The 22,043-nt window shown below is 39.0% G+C and overlaps 1 protein-coding gene and 2 long non-coding RNA genes across 10 annotated transcripts in view; 2 read left to right on the top strand and 1 right to left on the bottom strand.

The window, feature by feature from the left end:
• Positions 1-22,043, top strand: part of LOC137461888 (uncharacterized) — a 39,551-nt gene that overhangs the window by 6,826 nt on the left and 10,682 nt on the right. For both annotated transcript variants that reach the window (XR_010993526.1, XR_010993523.1), the window contains exons 3-4: positions 18,316-18,386; positions 20,652-20,761. This is a non-coding gene — a long non-coding RNA (uncharacterized lncRNA). The remainder of the gene's footprint in view (positions 1-18,315; positions 18,387-20,651; positions 20,762-22,043) is intronic.
• LOC137461895 (uncharacterized) lies at positions 1,496-3,676 on the top strand. The gene is made up of 2 exons (XR_010993529.1): positions 1,496-2,807; positions 3,286-3,676. It is a non-coding gene; the product is annotated as an uncharacterized lncRNA (long non-coding RNA).
• Positions 20,231-22,043, bottom strand: part of PRTFDC1 (phosphoribosyl transferase domain containing 1) — a 45,644-nt gene continuing 43,831 nt past the window's right edge. For all 7 annotated transcript variants that reach the window (XR_010993520.1, XM_068171685.1, XM_068171663.1 and 4 more), the window contains 2 exons: positions 21,156-21,232; positions 20,231-20,536 (listed from right to left, as the gene is read on the bottom strand). Coding sequence is in view for 6 of the 7 variants with exons in the window: in XM_068171685.1 (XP_068027786.1) it covers positions 20,489-20,536; positions 21,156-21,232 (125 nt within the window). In the remaining variant the exon portion in view is untranslated. The remainder of the gene's footprint in view (positions 20,537-21,155; positions 21,233-22,043) is intronic.

Here is a 22,043-nt window from a genome sequence, read left to right on the forward strand (position 1 = left end):
TTAAAGTTAATGAGCTAAGGAACAAAGCCACGTTTACAAAATATTTTCAGCTCAGTCTTCTGCTGAGATACCCTCAGATGTTCATTTCAGAACTGCTTTCCCAGAAAAAAGCAGCAGCCAAATATTTTAACTCATTAGATATACTTGAACTCTTCGCTGCAGTGTTGTGCTGTTTCATATGCGCCAGACTCCAAATGGCTCCATGTGGATGCAAAGTATGTCCACACAAAGGTCATTTGCAGGATTAGACCAAAGAGTTGCAAGGCAGGCAAGGGAAAGCAGTCCAAGTTAGTTTAATTCTCAAGGCAGTCCTTAGGGCCTAAGCAAAATACAAAACAAACTCTGAGCACAGTAATGCACAGCATTTTTCCCTGATGTCTAGGGTCATAATATATTTTTGATATATTAAGAGTATTCTTTCCTTTTGATCAGGTGGGGATAGACTATTAGCTTTCAGGTCTACATGACTACCTGAGGTGAGGGCCACAAGTATTTTACAATATTTATGAAGGTAATTAGCATAAGTAACTGGATCTGATTAATATAAAAAAGACATTCAAAGGGAAAATCCTCCTCCTTGATATACAGATTCCTGTTTGCTCTTTTCATCCCCTGTGGGACCAGCTGTGGGAGCAACAGGTTCTATTCCATTTGCAATGTGTCAGGCTGCTCTTCTGGAGACATGGTCTAAGTTTTTGAGAAATCCTTATGAAAGCCAGGGAAAAATCGAAGATTTGCAGCAGTCATCATTTGTCAAACTTCTCTATGCACTAAAACTTGTTTTGTGTGCTGCTCATAACTTCTATGTTTATTTAATCTGCTTTTCCTTATTTATTGTTTTCTTTTATAAAACAACAATTATTACAACACTGGCAGCTCAATAATTTTCTTTAAAATTAGTTATATTGCCCTTTGAACTGTGTAATACTTCCAAAGCACAAAAGAGTTAAAGAAAAATAAACAGATTACTGCAACTTTCTGCATTTCAAAATAGAGGTAAATAACATCTGTGCAGAGCTCAAGTCCCTTCCAATAATTAGCTGCTTTAGCGAAGGGGGTGAACCACTTGGAAACACTGCAGCAGTCATCTTTTGGCTTTGCCTCTTGCAAGATGTGTTTTCTGACTCCAGCTCAGAGGATTATGCTCTTCTTGCTCATGACAATACTGTTCTTACAAAAACAAAGATGAGAGCTGAGAACAGAGAGTGAGGCACATTGCTTGGATCACTGGGAAAGGATGGTCCCTGTTAGTGCTGCCTGAAGACGGCTACGTCAAACAGCTCCCAGATTTAGCTGTATCTGAAGCTAAATGGTTATTTCACAGACTGCTGGACTAATGAAATAGTGCCCCACCCCCTTCCTTTTCATGCTGCTCTGCATTGAGAGAGGGTATAGGAACAACTGACCCAGCTGGAGGGGATGCCAGCTATCAGGAGACTGGTACTTCTGAGTGATGGGATTGTGCTGTTCAATGATCCTGCTCCTGCACCCTGTCAAATGTGTCACTTGGTGCAGAGCAGACTGGCAGGGTGCTTTAAACCATGTCAGGGTTCACCTGCCACTCTTCAACAGACAGGGTTCACTTAGTAGTCAAATATATTGGTTCTTCTCTGATAAATGCCAGAGCCTTGTAATCTGGGGTCTAGTCTGTTGTAGTCTTTGCTCATTCTACACTGGCTTCCTGTAAGCCTTTCTAGTTTCTGCTCATGCAATTTCCATTGATATATAAGATGCCTGTAGAGTCGAAATGTTCCTTAGCGTATTGGCTGGAAAAGCTTTAATTAAATGGATCTCATACTCTCTTCTTCTTTTTAATGAAATTACTTTTTTTGGTTCCAATTGAGAGCAGGAGTACTGCTGAAATATTGAAAACATCAATGGATTATCAAAGTATATGCTACATACTTGCCTTCAAAAATATGAATGTCTTATTTACCTTCAGTTTAGCTCATTGTGAAGATAAGAATGAGGGGCTCTTGTTGCAAATACAGGTGTTCCTGTACAGCCACTATTGTTTATTCCAGGAGAAAGCAAATCCTTACAAATCTGGCTGCAATAGGACTCCCTCTCTGGGCAAACAGGGAGCTTAATAACACAACCCTTTAATATCCCGAGGCAAGGGAAATTTTCTGCTTGCCTTGTGCTCTCCAAATGCAATAGACACTGAGGATGGTATTCATGACACCTGATTTTACCCATCTATAAATTATTCATTTGATCTGAGCTAATCAGCTATGCTCCCTCAATAGTCAATGAAAGACAAAGAAGCTGGCCAGGCACGTTCGTACCACACATAAGATGGCTTGCATTAACCTCTCGGGGCTCTTATTTCTCTCCAGTGACTTCTGGGAAGGCCCAGACTACTGCAACTGCAATGACATATTAGCCCACTTTCTTTTTGTCCACCCTCATATTGGGAGAATTACAGAAAAAGTAACGATTTATTCTTGTGTATAAAAGACATCCCTTTGATGGCTAGCCAGGGACAGCTGTGCAATTCTGCTCTGTACAACTGTATACATAAAAGTATTAATTATTTCTATATTAAGAAATAAATATGACATGAGGTAACAGCAAGGCTTTCATCCAAGTGTGTAGGGGGATTTTTCTCTTGGTAACATAACATTGCTGTTAACCAAGTATATTAACTGAGACATTTCAATTATGTTAATTAGTTATTTTCTAATTCTTTAGCTTTATAGATTGTCATGCCATTTTGTGGGGTGAGAGCAAGTGTGACTGTGCTGCAGGATCTGTATTACTAGAAGTTTGTCTCTAGTGAGGAAGAATTTTTTACTCTGAGCAAGGTGCCAGGCCTTGTATTTTGAAAGCTTCTGTAAAAGAAAATATAGATTTTCAGTTCAGTTTCATTCATCATGTTAAAAAAATTTAGCAGTCTGGCTGTCACAAACTATATCAAGAATGGTTATGACCCTGGAAACAATATACCTAGTACATGCAATTTTTTTTTTAAGTAGACATTTGGTCCATTTAATCATAATAGAAAATTGAGCAGTGTGTGCCCTATCACAGGAAATTATTAGAAGATCTGTTTCACTACTGACTTGTGTGTAAGTCCAGAGAAAAATAAAATATTGAAACAGGATATAAGTGACCTCTCTTGAGGTGAGGAAACAGTATAAGCTATGTGCCAAATGCATTAAAACTAAATTCAAAGTAAACATTCTCATGGGGGCTTGGGTTTTTTTTTTAATTTATTGTATATCTGTATGTCAGCATCACAGAAAGACCTTCTGTACAGATATTCTTTAAACTACTCTGTAGGACGGAGTGATTAAGTCCTTACCTTGTTCACCTGGACAAGACAGTGATTGGAGACGTGTTCTTTTCATGGAACTGGGATTGAGAACGAAGGCCACCCTACAGCAGGAGGCTTTTCAGTCGTGTGTCACTTCAACTGAGACCACTGCAGTTATTCTTCTGATGCTGCCAGCAAACAGCGTGAAACAATAACTTTGTTATCCACGCACTGCCACATTTATCCCAGCCTGGATGTTAATTTAGAAAGCAAATACAACTCAGGGCTTTAACTGTATGTCTGTCTTAAGGCTCAGTTTATTGGAAGGCATGTCAAAGGTGCTGTTGACTTCAATTACTAATTAGGAAAGAAGTTTTGGAAAGGAGATCAAAAATAAACTTAGTTTTGTAAGTGTTAGCACTGTAGAATCTATGACTCAGGCATCCATTGAAAACATGCAAAAAGCATTTGGCAGCAAGATGGTCCTTCAGGAGAAACCAGAGTATTTCTGAAGGTGCCAGAACACATAAGTAGCTGGGTATGGCCCCCGCGGATCTCCTGGTAGCAGTTCCTGCAAAGTGTTCTGAAGCCTGTGCATCTCCCACTGTATATTCTCATTTATCAACTTGCCTTTGGAGTCAAGAAACAGCCTCCCACATGGTTCCTGAGTACCCAAATTACAGTTACCCTCTCTCTGTTATAAAATCTTCTCGTTCTCCTGTGACAGCTGTTGGAGCGGAGCAGTGCCAGGGGCAGGTCCTACAGCCCAGCAGCTCCTGGAAAGTTTAGGAAGGCAGCATCACACTGGAAGAAGATCTGCACAGGATATTGATCATTATTTCAACATAGACATATTTGAAATAATTAATATGCTATAGAATATACTGTGTGTTTTCCTCCTTTGTTGTAAGAAAACCTTTTGTCATCTATGAGGCTTATATCAAAATGTGTCTCTGTCACAGGGCCTGTAAGCCCCAGTTTGGTTTTTTTTTAAGACCCTTCCTCTTGATTAGCAAGATTTCCAGTATTATAACTATGTCAACAAAGTCAAACTAACTCAGAAGCCATCTCATACACTACTGTGTTAGCCCAGGGGCAGATCAGGCCTCATTACTCCTTTCATGAAGCTATGGTGTTATGATCAGTATTATAAAGACCTGAGAGCCTTTGGGATATTAGTCACATGTTAGATCTCCTCCCTTATGTTCCTTGTGAATTTCAGAGTTTTTAATAATTTTCCTTTTATGTGGAGAAATCTCTTCCAATGTAGGAGCCAATTTCTAGTCACCTAAATGGTCATACACACAGCCCATAATTGCAGAATTTGTATTCAGTGAGCTACACTCACAATATTTTACCCACTACATAAGTGGATGGAACTGCACAGCTCCATACTTATTTCAGGTTAAAAGCATGCAAGTGTTCAGCACTGAACCAGAATATCTTTTCCTGGTTTACCTCCAAAGTAGTTCTGTTATGAAGGTCTATTCCTAAACTAGCACATAGATGTCACTTAGAGACAGGTTGTAATGGGAAACACTGGCTTTTTGGCTAGAATAGTGCATTTAAATGGATCAATGATGTGATGCAGCTGTAGGGTGGAGGCTCTTTAAAAGCTGCACTTTTCAGTGCCAAATATAGTGAAATATGGATGATTTCCAGCTAACTTACTGTTGATCTTTATACAAGGGGAAATTTTGCAACATGAGCATTTGATACTGAGAAGCTGCACTGTGGAAAATCAAAAAAGATACACAGTGATTATAAAGATAAGACAGATACAGGGAGGAAGCAAAAATTGACAAAATTGGTAAAACAAATTTGAAATGAGCTGGAGATAATCAAAGATGAGTAAAGTAGAAATTATAAAACTCAGCAAAAAAAAGAGACTAAAATAATGGAAAATATAACAGAGTGAATAACAAGGAAATTATCAGTAAAAGAGTGGATGCAAACAGAATAATCCTTACATGAGAAATAAATTCTTCTGGAACAAACTGTAAAGCTATACAAATACAGAGATAAGAAGGTTAGCCTGATTCTGAACTGATCGTTTATAAGCTCAGATTTTTTTTTTTTTTTTTTTTTTTTTTTTGGTATTTTGTACTCACAGCTCTTGATTTGGATTGTGTTTTATTATCTAAACTTACAATTTCAGCTAGGTAACAAAGGGAGACTCATGAAATAGTTCAGATCAATCTTCTTGCTTCCCAAGGAATTCCCTTTTCCCCTTCATAGATCTACCACAGCCATTGTCAGTATTTTTAACTTGTTTCTGACTCTAAGATGGGAAACTCTCAGGCATCTTGTGCTAATCCAACAGTAGTGTTAAAAAAAGTCCTTTGCCAACTGAGAAATGCAATAGCCCAAGTGAAGCTGCTCAGCTGAAGAAGAAATAACACACACAAAAAGCCCCTGATATATTGTCCTCTTCAGCACACCATAGGAAATGAAGGCAGTTCTGGAGATAACAGAACTCAAGTATTTTTTTTATCAAATCCTTAAATTTGAAGTTATGTGTTTAATTTCAAAAGAAATCCTCAAAATGTGACCCAGTTTGTGTTCACGTTTCCTCAGCACTTCAACCCAAAAAAAAAGCATTGCAGTAGAGTTCAGTGAGCTGGAAGAACAGCTGAGGGTGGACCAAGAGCAGTGCTGTGTGGACTGATGCTGCTGACAGGATAACGCCTCGTGTTGCGTAACAGAAGGCATGAAAATGTAAATGCATAAGAAGGTCACGTGTATCTCCTCTGAATTTGCCTCATCACCTTTGTTGCTTTTCCAAGCATCTGCACAACTGTATTATAGCTGATTTTTTTCAAGAAGTTGGTGTGGCTGGATGCTGGGGGTTTGCTAAAAACACAACCATAAATAAACCTTTTTTTTTTGCCTGCTGTTTTTGAGAACTGGAAACTTGAATAGTTTATGAGAAACAATATCCTTTTGGGGCCAAGGCCTTACTGCATTAACTGTACATGGAGTTGGAGCATCTCTCACATGCAGCAAAAAGTGACCCGTGGCAAGAGAAGCTGTTTCCAGCCAGTAGCTCTGAGGAAATTAGAGGGCTGGCTATGGCAGTCCCTGTTCCAGAAGGGCTCTGTAAAGCATTTTGCATTGTAAATTGCTTCAGCTCTGCCATCTAGGGGAGCTCAGCCCAGCAGGGTATGTGCTATAGGATATAACAAGGAATCCATTGAAGACAAAGGATTTTGGCAGAAAAATCCAGGGATAGGCCAACCAGGCCTGTGATTTGGGGAGGAGGAGGGCCTGTACAGGAGTCCTCTGGTCACCCTGCCAGGCTTTAGCTGTGATGTGGCCACAGCAGAGAAAACTGATCAGACAGAGTCACATTAGCATTTCAACCTGGGCACAATGACTAGAACACATGCAGCTGCAGGTTTGTCAGTCCCACGTGAGTAAACCCTAAACAAGGCTTGTTATTTAATTTCAGGGGAAGAGAAACTGAGACTAAAAACATCTTTCAAAACTGTCTAGTTCATCCCCTTCCAATTCCAATTGGGTTGTTCCCAGCCCTTTGTTTTTTAGTGATTTATCTGTTCTAATTTTAAATGACTCAAGAGATGGAGTTTCCACCTCTTCCCGTGGGAAATTAGTCCATGGTCTGATAGACACAGTCAGGATATTTTCCTGATGTTCAACCTTCAGTGGTTTTCCTTTGTTCAGTTTAATCTCATTACTCCCAGTTATTCCCTGTCAGTCAGTGCCAAGAACTCAGCCCCTCTCTTTTGTGTTTACACCTTCACAGTTGGATACAGTTGTCCTCAGAAAAATCTGGGAGGCTTGATTATGTTTTGTCCACCTTCTCAAATAAAAAGAAAAAACAAACAAAAATATGAGTAAAGGCTAGTACAAGTTAGTCCTAAAAGATCTTTTCAAGACTTGATCTACTTCCATTCACCAAACCTCACTGAGACTTGATGATATTTTTTAGGTTACAGTGACTGGTGACCCCACACAAATCCATCAGCACTTTCCTACCCAAATCAGAAGTATGGGAACAGAAGTTGTACAAGGTGGGAGTAACGGATGCGAGAAACCAAATCAGGTTCCTATAATAGGAGGACACAGAAGCCCAAGAGTTGCAAGAAAAATGTGTTTAGTTGGAGTGGCATTAAAAGATTACCATAAATATCTGAATGTGACAAATAGGAAGTAGAAAAGCTGGTGAATCATAAGCATGGAGAAAGCTGCCAAAATGGTATTTATGATGAGATCCTTCAGAGGCAAAGTACAGAAAGGGAACATGAGGTGACTGAATACAGCTATTTCTTGAATTTGCAGAAAATGCTGAAAAGAGAATAAGGATCCCTTAACACCTTGTAAGAAAGATTAAAAATGTGGAAGCAGAAAGAGAATCCTGGAAGCCAAATGGAAGCATGGAGACTAACCTAAGCAAATCTCTTGAAAGTAGGAGACAGACCAGAGGAGTATTAGCTACAGATCAGGTAATATTAGCTAGAAATAAGTCAATAGGGGCTTTTGTAGGACCCTCAGCAGACAACTGGGCTTTCTGGAAGCTCAGTCTAAAATGCAGCATTCATAGAACAGTCTGTTCCTGCTTTGCCCTTCTTATAAGGAAGCTGCTGAGAGACATCCACAATTCCTTCTCCTTCCACAAGCTTCTGTCTTTAATATACCTGAGTTTTACATATAACAGTTTAAAATGGTTGTAAAGTGACAGTTTAAAATTAGAATGAAAGACTCACCTTGCCTCTAGTTCTGAACTTCATGGACATCATGAGCCAACTACACTGATTGAGCACAGGAGCACAGGTGGCAGGAGCTGAGTCAGGGAAGAATTAGGTCAGAACTGAAGAAGAAAACTCTGAGCAATGATGTGCTGCTCAAGGAGCGGACCCTCAGCAAAGAGGAGAGAGCATCTGAATGGACAACTGGAATGAAGGACAGGATTTTTTAAGGTGGGAGAGACTAAAGTATCCTTGGAAAGCATTGCTCCTGGCACCTGCAAATACGCTATTTCCTCTTTGCCGTGAATGCACTGTGGAGGCAGCAGGAGAACATTGCTTTTATCAGGGATAATGACTGTAACTCCATGGCACTGACATTAGCAGGGGCCTCTCCAACAGCACACGCACAAGCTCCAGGCTCCTGTCCTTTGCACACCAGTGAAAACAAGGACATTCACATACTAAGTAGGACAAAAAGTTTCTATGGGTTCAGGCATGGCTGTTCCCGGGACACTGCATTGCCTTCCAGCCCATCTGGACTGCAGTGAGGTGTGGAAAAAAATTCTCTGGCATATCTTCACGAGCTAAGTGTAAAGTTATTGCTGTTATGTGATGGCTAGTGATAGAAACTGGAAGAACTCATCTGGAGATGGCAGAATCTCCTTTCAGCTAGCTCAGTTCAGATAATGCCAAATATACTGACCCTAGCCAGAGACATCTGAGCTCAGAGATACATTTTGAAATGTATAAGACATTCAGATTTTGAATTGTAGAAGTTTAAACCCTATATCCACTCTTGCCATAGGTAACCTTCTATAATACACATGTTAAAATTAGTTTTCTTATAACCTCTTGCCTTTTTTCCCTTATGCATTTTTTTTCTCATTGGACAGATTGCCCATTTTAAGGTGGTATATTTTCTGTTGTTCTGGAGCAAGCTGAAGTGCCTGGTAGCTTGCTAGGGTCACCAGCATTCTCGTTGTCAGGCAGGAACAAAGAAAGGCTGCAAAATGGCAAAGATCTCAAGTTGAACTTTTTGAAGAAAATAAATCAGGGGTTATAAAATGTTAGGAGATTTTAAACTGATTTAGGAGCTGTAAGGCTATGTAATTTTTAATTCATCTGGAAGGCAATAGTACAAATATAAAAGTTTTGTCTAGACCAACATCAAGTTATCTTTTCTAATTCTGCATTTTGCAGTGACTCCACCTAAGCCATTTGTCTTGATATTATTTGGCTGGACTGTAGTGGCATGGTACATTTTAAGGATCAGCCTTCAGCTCAGAAAGATAAGAGAAACTGTCAGGACAGACAGCAAGAATCTGTGATTCACAAGATGTCACATGCTTCAGTTTCTTGACAGGAATTTCTGAAACGAGAACCACCTGCTCCTGGTAGTAATGCAGCATCTCTTGCCGGAAAGGCAAACAGCTATTTCAGTAGAGTCTGGGGGGGAAAAAAAAGCTACAAGAAAAAATTCTGCCAGAAGCTTCAGCAGCAGTCCTGCGAGACCAGAAAGGAAGTGCAACAGAGCCTTCAGTCTGAGAGTCCAGCAGAAGGCTGCTGGTTCCAGCAAAATTAAGACAAAGCAGAACTAGAAATACAACAAAAGATAAAGGAAGACAATAAAAGAAATGCAGCAGGGGAAAAAGAGAGTAGGAAGAGGTCAAGGTGCTGCACACAGAGTATGATCTAGCAGTTGATCTGTTGGGCAAGGGGCCAATTAGCTAAACCCCAGCACACCTGGCAGGTCTATGATGGGGCATCCCCTTGGGGTGCTGCTGCTGAATGGGACATTTTGCTATGTGCAGTGCCACTGCTGGGGATGAAAAGCTGGGACATCTCAGCCCCTGCAGAACCTTGGTTTCATTTTTTGTGGCAACCTCCCTAATAGCTTGAAAGTAATGGTTATACATGCCTGTAACTTCTCAGTTTTTGAAACAGAAAATCTGTGTTCTTGCCCACATCCTGAATTTGTGCTGTGGAAGCCAGCTCAGACATATCTGCAAAGGGCCAACCTGTAACCGTCTTATCTAACACAGTACTTTTCTCTTGGATGTCACTGCACTTGGCTATCCACTCAATTAGATGAGCTTCCATGTTTTTCAAGACTGATCTGAAATACAAAGATATAGAAGGGAAGATGATATCCAGAAAGGAGAAGAGGGGTGGAATCTGGCCTTCAGCAATACCTGATATTTGGGTGGGAGCTGAAAGCATACAGCTGTTGCTTTTGATTTTAATTGCAATGGAATCTAAAAGAATTGTTATTAATATGACATGAAAGCTTAGATGGAATGGCCTGGCATAAACTGAGCCTGCGGTTAGTTTAAACATCTATCACACTGACCTCTCATAAGTCAGGGTCAGGAAACAATGAGGGGGCAGGCAAGTGTTTGTGATGTTGTTTGCTGACTGGATGTTCAAAGGAATGCTGAAAGAATGTGCCAAGAATGTGGCTTTGTCAGGAAAAAAGTTCTTATTTTTGAAAAGACTGACAGATATATAAAGACAAAGAGGAGCAAGCTTGTGCACAGGAGAAACAGACTAAATCCAGAAGCAGGGCTTCTAGAAGTTTCTCCAGGTGTTGCAAATAATTAAAACTAGCAGGAGAGGCCAGGACATCGGATTGTGGTCCAGCATTGCGCTGTGCCTCTGTGTAGAACCAGTCCCAAGGGTGGGAGCAAGGTGGGGGTCTCGGCAGCCTGTAAAGTTTGTGCAGGTGCCTGCCCAGTCCAGAAAGCAAACCTGGGGTTGCAGAGATAGCCACTGATTGCAGTGCACTGGGAAAAGCACATCAGAAATCTCTGGCATTGCCACAGAAATCTGCGACAGGAACTCAGATGAGGCCCAGCATATATTCTATGCTATTGTCACGGCCGGAAGGGCTGAAATGATGAAGGATATTCTTCTAAAGCCAGTTGTTCTCACTTCAAGGCTGCCTTATTGTGCCATAAAATGTCACAGGAGCAAGAGGAAACAATTCCGTAGTTGCTGAGATAATTCAGAACTTTAATGTGATCCATTGAGAACATAGGCAAGATGTATCGGGAGAAATAAGGAGCGTTGACCTGCTGTGGAAAGCACGAGGGAGGGCAACAAGAAAGTCAATTTGGATGAGCAATCTGCATTGCCACCTTTGAAATATACTTGTTGGAAGTATAAAAATGAGAATCCCGAGTTAAAACCAGACTTGTGAGGATTCCCTTAACTGGAATTTCTAAGGTCAGTAAAGTAGAGCTAATGAAGCACGCTTGATATGCAATGAGGCAGGAATCGTGTGACTAAAATTTGCTGACCTATAATATTGAACACAGAGGTTCTGGTAGAATTCTGGAAAAATACTGAGAATATGGGAAATAGAAAAATACCTTTTAGCTGAGACTTTATGAAAACAGGGATAGAAAAAACTGATTTTTACTTTGAGCTGTTTTTCTATGTCCATGTTTCTACTAACAACTATTATTATAAGAACATTATACATAAATAAGATTTATTTTTGTCTTTCAGGAAGTAATTAATGCAGCTAGTGACACCTGAATTTTTAACTTCCTATTTTAAAACTAACTTTTAGAGCAAATTTGATATGAATTAACTCAGAAGAGTGATGGCAACTTCCCAAGATTTTTCAACTTAGGTCAACATATAGACAAAAGAACAAATGATAAATGCATTTTTTTTTCCTGGAATGACTAATTAGAAGACTCTTGAAAATGAGGGACTCTTGCAAAGTGTGTCAGGGAAGAGGAAGATTTTTTAAAAAGCCAAAATCTCTCCAAACTCTAAATTCTTAAATAATTATCTACAAGTTGGCAGATCTTTATCTGTTAGCTCTCCATTTTTACAGTAACTCCAGTATTACCTACTAGGACACTACATATCCTTATATATCAAAACTGTCTGAAGGGGTAAAGGCAGCAGCTTATTTCAACAACAGCAGAGAACATCAGCCAGGCCTTGGGGTTTCACATATCTTGGCACTATAATTGTGATTAAACCTAAACATGGAAATCACCTACTTTCATGATTTTCAAAATAACTTTTTCTTACTCACCCTATTATTTCAGTTGTAGCCACAGGCTGGGAGGGAGTGGGTAATTTTGAGCTGTAAAACACATTTATGAAGCAGTCTCAGGCAAGAGCGAGAGTCAGTGGCGGGTGAGAAAAACTGGTTCTGGAAAGAAGCTGAACCAAGGTAGCAACAGCAGCCAGGGAGAGCAGCACAAACCCTCAGGAGAAGGGCAGGGATGTTTATAAAGGTAGCATGATGACGTTTTTTATTTGGAGCTTGTTCTTGGTGAAAAGCTAACTCCTACACCTTTACAGTTTTAAATGGTGATCCCATCTGCTCTAACACTAGGACCTGAGCTTGGAAAATACCAGGAGATCTCAGCAGGGTGCTGGACTTGACACTGGGAGCTGCCATGAGAGGCTCAGAGCCCTGAGGGAGCACTGTGCTTCTGATGAGTTGCTCTGGCTGCTGCATAAACCAAAGACTGTGGTTGTCCTCATCCTCCCAGCCCAGCCTTTCCAAGAATGGCAGGGTAAAATGCCACTATCCCCATCCCAGTTCAACCCAAGCCTGTTACCCCATAGGCTGTGCTGATACCCAGTACTTTGTGGCCTCTCATGCGCTACATAACTGATAATAATTTTACATAGTTTAGTGCTTTAGCTGGGAAGGGGTTTCTCTTAGCAAATTAAAGTGGAAGGCACAAAGGTTCTGGCTGCTCTGTCAGGATAATGCCTGTGGATGAAACTGTGGCTTTAGGCAGGCCAGGTTGGTCTTGAAGAGCCTTAAGGAAGAAAGCCTTGGAATTCATGGGCAGGTGAACTACAAAGGAGAATAAAGCAGCTGTGCTCTGTGATGATTGTTATGATTCATAAACAAGAGTTTATAGTCTACTCTTTTTGCTTTACTAGAAATGGGCCATGTAAATTATTATGAATTTGGAAAGTCTGCCTAATAATAGCTGAGAAGAGTTACTATGTGCCTTTGTCTCCTTAGGTAACGAAGATTTACCTCAACAGCAGAGACTTCAAGAAAACATTGGTGGATGAACGTGTGGTGATCCTTACTTCAAACTGCATGGCTGCTTTCCCATCACATTTCGTGATGTATGAAATTTTGTGCCCAAAATTTACATTCTTGTAGTTAACAATAGTACCACCATTCCTAATTTTAGGCTGATGTCACTATATTAAAGAAGGCGAAAGGACTCAAAAAGGATGTTTGGAATAACATCCATATTGAAAATGATAGTATGTTCATGTGTACACCTATACTAACAAAAATCTGTTGGTACAATCTTGTTCAGACTCTGTAGGGGCTTAACTTGGGGTGCATGAGCAATGATGGTTTCTTGGTCTGTGTTCCTCTGTAGGAACGGGGCTTGTATGTGTGAGGTGAGTGTGCCATTCAAACACAGCATGCACTCCTTCCTAAGCAGCTTTACATACAGTTTTCACTACCTATTTTGGCTTCACAAAATACTGTTGTCCTTCTGCATAAAATAATTTACATGTCTCAGAGACTGCTGAAATTGAGACAGTCTAAACACAGTTTAGGGGATGGAAAATAACCATGGTAAATCTGTTCCCAGCCAAAGACTTCAGATCAGCCTGGGGCAGTGCCATGATGTCCCTTGATTTCCTTCTTCCCTTCTGCATGGGAAATGTGTTTTTATGTTTGACTCTTTTTCTATAAATAAGCGGACCATAATCAGGAAAACACTTGCTAGCTTTGGACTCCAGCTTGTGACTTGTGTGGGGAAAATATTAAAATACTTTGAGGCATATTTTGGCTAGACTGCTGTGAGATATGGCTGAAGCCAGACAGAATCAACAGTGTGCCAGAACTGACCGGGATAAACCCTATTCTGTGTTTGTCTGAGTACTGGAGCTAGAAAAGCTGCAGCCAAGGAGGATGTTTGTTGTGCTGATTTGTGTCGCAGAGGCTGGATTGCTCCTCCAGCCCCAGCCACTGCCCAAGCTCTGGCAGCAAACAAAACCACACTGGACAGTGGTGGTGTCACAAAATTCTCCCTCCATGCCTTTCAAGTCAGTCACCTCCACTCTGACGCTTCTGGATACAAAGCAAAGATTTTTTTCCCCCCTAAAGTTAAATATTTGCTACTTTTCTTAAAATCTCCCATAAAAGACCAATGACTGCCACCCCACAGAGTATCTCAGCACTTTGTGGGTTTTATTTTCTCTTAGAATTGCAAACTCAGCAGTGTCTGTCTGCAGATCATTCTTCACCTCTCTCCCAGCATTTGCTAAGCTTGTAAATTGGTTAATAGGCTAAGAGGAATTGGGATAAATTAAGTTGTAAGGAATAGGGGTAAAGCTTGAGATGGAAAGATCTTAAAATCTCAGAAAATAGGACAGAGAGGCTGTGAGAAACAACACTGGAATCTATACAGATGGAGTAACATTGGTGTCTAGTACTTGATTAAATTTAAAACAGAAAGATTGAGATTGACATTACAGGGCTGAGACTGTCTTGTCTACAGCTTAGGCAAAATAGTACTGGAAGCTTCAGTTGGGTGTTTGTAGTTCAAAGCTTGAACACAGTTAATAGCATCATGTTATTATCTGAAATGCTTCTGAAGGAAGATAAACAATTTCAGTTTATTATGGTTTTCCTTCCCATATGGCACAAATGGGCCCAGGACCAAACTGGCTCTCAGAAGAAAGCTCCCACCTCCACACTCATTCAGCAGGTCATATTTAACCAATTTTAATATCTTGCCTGTACACCCACTGGTGGATCCATTCCAATCAATACTCTATGGCTTAAGGTTTTTTAATGACACTTCATTTTTTATTCTCCTTGTCTCTTCTGCCACTGTTGTTGAATATTCCTTTGTAGCTGATCTGTTTTCTGTCTCTCTGTGCTAATGTTTATGCTGAGTTATTATTTCCAAAAGCTAAATTTTGAGCACTCTCACTGCATTCCAAATTTCCCAAGAAAGAGCAGAAACACTACTACAATAATTCTCATGAAAACCCAAATAAATCAATTAAACACTTCCACGATTCAGAAAGACAAAGAGATATTCATGCCCACGTGAAAGAATGACATGATTGTGCTTGCCTCTTTTTGTTGTGATATCCTCCTGCTTTCATTCCAAGTTATGCTACTGCATATGTTCACAGTCTATCCAGATTAGGCAGGAAACATATTTTCAAAGGTACATGGTCACTGAAGGATGCAGCTAGGCACCTATCCAAGCAGGTGAAATCCCATAAAATTTTCTTGGATGCATAAGCACCTTTGAAAATCTGCTCTTGAATGTTTCAGAAAAAGGGCTGAAGTTTCCTGGTAAATAACATGCATTTATGAATGTCCTTAAAAACTACAGGACTGGTAAGGACTTGCTTAAAAGACATTGTGATGGAATACAGTATAAAACCAATGTGTAACTGGAGATAAGAAATCTGAAGAAAAAGAGATTAATACTTGTAGAAATTTAGGAAAATGGAAGATTGCTGAGAAAAGGCACTTCAAGATAACTTTTTTCTGGCATTGCTTCTAAAACATCTTAGCTAAATTCCAATGTTTTTCTATGCAAATTCAATAGCTATGAAGGCATAACATATGTCTTCCAGCAATAGCTGTCCCTTGTGTAACCTCATGACTTAACAGCACTGATAAATGTACAAAGCTCAACTAACAGTAGGAACTATGTATTTTTGAACACAGGCAGTAATGAGTTATTTATTGAAATTTTGTGTCATGATTAGAAACAACACTTTCTTACCTTTATCAGAGGCCCAATCATGCAGGTTGAAGACAGACTTCTAGAACTACAGTACTACAAGTAATTTCTGTCTCTTTCTGCCGTGGAAAAACAGAGGAAAACTTTCATGCCACTCCTGAAACAAACTAAAGGTCATCCTCTGAACAGTATCCAAAACTTAGTATTAGACATAAATCGCTGTACTGCAGACTCCAACAGTTTGTCAGTAGCTCATTGCTCCATGCAGCAGCAGAAGGAACGAGGCCTGACAGCAAGTATTTAACTAATTGAGTCTAAATTTCTGCATTTGGAAACCCCTTGGTGTTCCAAAACAACTGCTGGCAGCAGTGAAAAGTTCAGCTGTGGATACACATGTGTCCATGTGAAGGTACAAAGAAACCAAGCACTGGTTTATTGACAGAAAGGAAGGCAGGGTCAGCCAGTTCTGCGTAACAGCACAAGCATCCAAACTACAGCTGACAGCCTTCAAAGGGCTTACAGAGCCTCACCCAGGACTAATGTCTCCTTTTTTCCCTTCCAAAAATTTTTGTGTGTTTTCTGCAAAATAAAGGACAACCTTTCCTCAGTCTGTCTGTATTGCCTTCCTTATTTGGGGTGTCTTTCCCTTCTAACCATTTATAAGTGCATAATATTGCTGTTTCTTTGCAATTATCCTTTTAACACTACAAAATAATCCCACAGTATAGTTTATGGCTTGTGACCAAACTTTTCTAGCTGTCCAAGTGTTGCTGTGGTGCTGTCACTACTTTGAATATCCCTGGCAAGCACAGCAGTCATTCCCTAGTGGTACAAACCTTTCAGCCAGGTACTGGGATATCTCTACAAGGCTGCCTTCCCAAAGGAAGGCATGTGGCATTAAAAAAGTAACTGTGAAAAGTGTATGAAATTAGGATACAAGCTTCTATTTTCTCTCCTCTGTGTTTTCAATGTTTTGAAAGGATGGCTAAAGCAGCCGACGCCCTGCTTCTCTCACCTACAAGGTTTGAAACGGGGACATTTGAGACAAGCACAGGAGGAGGCTGACTCAGCCACCTTAGTCATGTGGAGGGTACAGCCAGAGCTAACTTTTGGAAGACTGAACTGAGGTAACACACACCTACATTAATTTATGTATCTACATTTCTCCATCCAATTTAAGGAGAATAATAATTTAGGATACCTTTCGCAGTACACTGAGATACTGCATTCATCTCAGATCTTTATAATTAGACTATGAGAGGTTTTGGAAAATATTTAAAAGGTAAAAGAAGGAAACAGCATCCTCAGATATGATGGTTTTACAAAAGGGTAAGGAATCCTTCTGTCTCTTGTTATGCAACCTGGTAATGTTTTTCTTTTGAGACTCATTTTTAACTGAAACTGAAAATTAAAGTTTTCAAGCTAGCTAGAATTAATTACAGTTTGCATGTGTAACACATTTGATTACAATAGGGGTTTTCACTGCTATCTGAGAAAATCAAAATGCAAGATATGCAGAGAAGCTGATTCAGCCTTTATCTTCTTCAGTATAAAGAAATATTAAAATTTAGAATTGCAAATATTTGTATTTAGATAAATCTTATTCTTACCATAGATCAATAGTGGTGACTCATGACCTGAGTACATCTCAAAGTTAAGCATTTTAATATACAAAACTGTGCATAAACACAGTGTGTAAACTGTGATGATTTCACATTTTCATGTATCAGAAAGTGTTCTGAAGGTGAATATCACATGCAGTTAGTATTGTATTTTGAGGGGAAATGTTGGAATTTTATATTATACAAATTTATTAATAACACTTCGAGGATTAATATAACATGGTGAAGAAATATAACATGAATAGCAATCAATCAATCAAACAGTTTCCTACTCTGTTCAGCTCTAACTAGAAGAGTAAAGCAGCTGATTCAACTGAAAAAAATATCTTAATTACAGACCTTTGAGACTATTTAAATTCTATTTGTTAGGCAGAAATTACTAGATATTCAGACAGTATCTATGGTTTCCAACATTAAATCCTAATTTATATTCAGTTGACCAAGGTGCAGGAATTATTCTTCCTAGTTTGAGCTTCTCTCCAGAAAATCACTTATGGATACTTTGGAATCAGACATAAATGAATAAAATCTAAAACCTGATGGCTGATAAGTATTTACGTCACTTTAAACAAAATTACTGTCCATGCTAATTTGTATTCAACAGGTGGGGAAAAGATGCTGGTGTTAAGTGCACAAGAAGAAAAATTGAGATAAAAATGGAAGCCTGCCCATAAACACAATGTCCAAGGAAAAGAATAGATTTTAGAGAACATCTTCTCCTCTTATGTAACACATGTTGCTGAACTGATTAAAAAACCCAAACAAAGCTTTGTGGGTCATAGCGTGCAACCACAAAAGAAAAAATGCTTAGTGGCCTTTTAGTTAAAGGAGTGGAATCAACAATATTACCAAACACAAGACAATAAATTCTCTGAGCACACCAAAGAATACCCAATAATCCAAATATTAATCACTCATGTATGCATGATTACCTGTTCCCTTAGTTACACTAATGATTTTCAGAGTGTGATTGTTGAAGTAATTAAAAGCTGATTTTTCAGGTGGAAGTGCTTCAAGCAAAGAGTAATGTGGATGACAGCTGAGATACCTGGAGATGCTCAGATACATATAGGTACAAAATTCAATATGACATTAGAAGAGAACACCCCCTTTATTCACAGAATAATTCCACATGCAGATTCACTGATGAAATCTGTATGGTCCTTTTTCACAATGTTAAAAATATGATGACAGGGGGAAATGGAATTTGTAGAAACATTCCAGTTCTCATAATATATAGAAATCTGGTCTTTTCTTTTAAGCATGTAGATTTTAATAATCTGAGTCTTCCAATTAAACAATTTTAACACCATCTAAATTATTTGTATATACAGTTCTTCATATTTTCACACTAATTTTATACAAACTTACTCACTAAATTTTTATTGTTGTTTCTGAAAGCTGATAATAGTGAATCGTCCAACGTGAATTGGACTGTAATTTTTTAAGAAGAGAGGAAAAAAAAGATATAACCTAATGAATATCTTGGACTAAGCCTAAGTCTAAGCATGTCAGTCTATGCAATGTGTCATTACTACTAACAGCAGTCAGAATCATTAAGAAAAACTTTACCACTCTCATCAAACAAAAAGGGATTAAATTCTTCAGCAGCTTCTTCTAGGGTCTGTAAGGGTATGCATTATTCTCTAAAACAGAAGAAATTTACTCAGAGGGAAAGCTTTTCAATAGGATTCTTTTGAAATACAGGTTAAAGGAGTAGAGATGAGGTAAGACATTTCTCTAGCAATCACCATAATTCTTTGACCTTTTTCATTCCCTTAACATCATGCATGGATTTTATCCAAATAACAACATCTTATCAACTACAGAATACATATGTATGGTATGTTTAGATTACCAGGTAAATGCATATTTTTTAAAAGCTTTTATGGGATCTGAAAAATATGCTGAAGCAGGAAAACAAACAACTGTGCAATGAAATAAGTATTTTCAATGTTTCTTTATTAGTTGATAGGTATCTGCAGCTAGTAACAATCTGCCTCTCACAGTTCAGAGCAAAGCTACTGATACACAGCTACTTACTTTGCATTGGTTTCCCTCGGGAAGTTGTTACGAACACATACTTAATACAGGATTAAACTTTTCACAGCTAATACAGTACATAAAATTCACAAACTTCTTCAAATATGATCTATAAAGGAAGGAGTCTAGAGTCTACAACACTCATGCATTAACTGGTCTTCTGTGTTGTCCTGTGTATTTTTTTCTATACAAGACTCCAGTCACACCTGTATTCTTGAAGATGGCAGATGGTTACAAAAAGTCTCTACTTAGACACATTACAAAAATCAAATCATAATCAAATAATTGTCTGACTAACATTAAACTTTTGTGCTTAATGAGGTTCAGTTAAGAAAATAAGCTCAGGAAAACACTGTTCATTTTTATACATGTTTGTGTCCTACAGAAGAAAGGGATACCACGCAGAAATTCAAACCTGCCTGGCATTGTTTTGTCTTGATTAAAATTCAGCACATTAAACAGGTCAGATCTATGGCTACATGACATACCAGAACCATGATATCTTCCAATTTTGGATCAACAGTGTCTTGCAAAGGTTCATTTTGACCCGCATTCTAATTCAGCACATTCTGAGAGCTAAATCTTTGTTTTGAAGAGTTGGTAATGAACTGCAGCACAACACAGAACTTCCACTGAAACTTTTGAATTGTGGAATTAAGTCAAAATAATGCTTTCAATTTCGCAGCAGCATATCTGACCAAGACTCAAGGCATGATGAATTCAGTAAAATCTTGTAAAATAATCTTCATGCACAGAATGGCACTTTTGAACTATCTTGTGCAACACAGCGAAGTAGGTGAAATAATTGCAATTGCAATAGGTGGAATGAAGAACTGAGCAAAGAAAAGATGTGTTCACAATGAGACCTGAGGCAGACAAGTTATTAGTCAAAAGGCATCTCAGGTGGTAATTTTAATACTTAATAAAGGTAGTAACTGTAAAAGTCCTATGCTTCCCATTTTAGATAAGGCCTCACTTCTGTAAATATTCATTAGCATCTCTAGAGTAAACCCCTTATTATACTGAGTTGAAAGACATACAAGCTAGTTGAGTCACTTTTCTGGGAGATGCTTGAGGGAGTGTAGTCAAATTTCTGCTTCACAGAAATATTCAGGTGTTGATGTTACTGCTTCAGACTCTGTATTTTGTTTTGCCATGATCATTGATAACACATATGTGCTGAAAAAAACAGAACAGATTGCAAAAGTACGGTTGAGTGCATTATTAATTAATTGTTCAGAAATACTTAGGCTTGGCCAACCTAGTGATCTTACGATTACTCTTTCCTTTCCAGACATCTGGAAGTGAATTGTGATTTCACTTTCTAGCTGCAGCAAGTTTTCCCACTTGGAATTCCCAGCTATGATGTACACCCCTGGGAGTACCACAAGAAGCAAAGGAAAGGTTTGCACCTTTTTTCCATCCTCAATTCTCTGAGAAAAGGGACAGGAAACATAGTATTCAGACAACCCATCTGACCTGTGCCTGTGTTTCACTTTTGCTGCTGTCTCTGCACATAGTGGCAATGGTGGACCTGAGAAACCTTAGGCTCACAAAAGATGGAAATTTAGGGAACTCTTAGGGGGAGGGAACTGTTCACAGTGCTGAGCAAGAACTCCTTTGGATTGAGTTTTTTCAGGGGGTTCTGCACTCACTGAAAGGATCCCAAATCCCAACCACGTCAAAGACACACCTCCACAGGGCCCCAAGAAGGAGAAAAATTGTGTGATATTTATAAGAATAAATATGGAAAAAGTAGATCAGTGACTTTTTAAACTATTTTTTAAAAGAAACTTACGTTTAAATCTCTGAAGTGCTCATTGTAGTCTAAGGCATAACCTACCACAAATAAATCTGGAATTTCAAATCCATAATCTGTATTGAGACAAATAACAAACACCATCAATGTAAGATCAGTGGCAGTTGTAAGCCCTTAAATTCATGTATGGTTCTCAACAAGCAAACTCTACTTATATGTAGTCAGCTGGGGCTATGTTACTTTTGAATCTGAGGCATCATGGTCACCAGTAGCCCCATAACCAGTTCCCAGTCACAGAGTACTTGTGAAAGGGATATGAATAGTGAGAGGAGAGGAGAGGAGAGGAGAGGAGAGGAGAGGAGAGGAGAGGAGAGGAGAGGAGAGGAGAGGAGAGGAGAGGAGAGGAGAGGAGAGGAGAGGATAATTTTGTATAAAATTATCACTGGCACATTGTGGAAGGAAGCCAAAATCAGAGCTGGAACATTCTGCTTGCATTTGGAAGCTCCATTGGTATATATGTGTGAGGATTACTGTCCCGTAGCACTGTAATGATGGAAAAATGTGGAATATTAAACCACAAGTAACTTTCAGAGATCTATATATTTTCTGCTAAGAATAGCAAATCTAGCTTGTATTTTATGCTACCAAAACATGTCAAATGATTCTTAAAGCCCCAACCTTATGAAGATTCAAGCACATGCTTAACAAAGTTAATGCATGCAGTGCACCTCAATTATACAACTCACACACCTGAAGCCAAGCACAGACATGCATCTTTTTGAGTGTGAAGGTCTGTGCAATATCAGCACTACACAAAAAAAGTTAGAATTTCCAAATTGTTCTCTAAGTAACTAGAGGAAAACCCAATCTTAAAGACACAAAAATAGGCCCACATAAAAAATTCTACAGGTATTCAGGTAAGGAATT

Source organism: Anomalospiza imberbis, chromosome 1 (genome assembly GCF_031753505.1).
Source record: "Anomalospiza imberbis isolate Cuckoo-Finch-1a 21T00152 chromosome 1, ASM3175350v1, whole genome shotgun sequence".
NCBI classification, from domain to species: Eukaryota; Metazoa; Chordata; class Aves; order Passeriformes; family Viduidae; genus Anomalospiza; species Anomalospiza imberbis.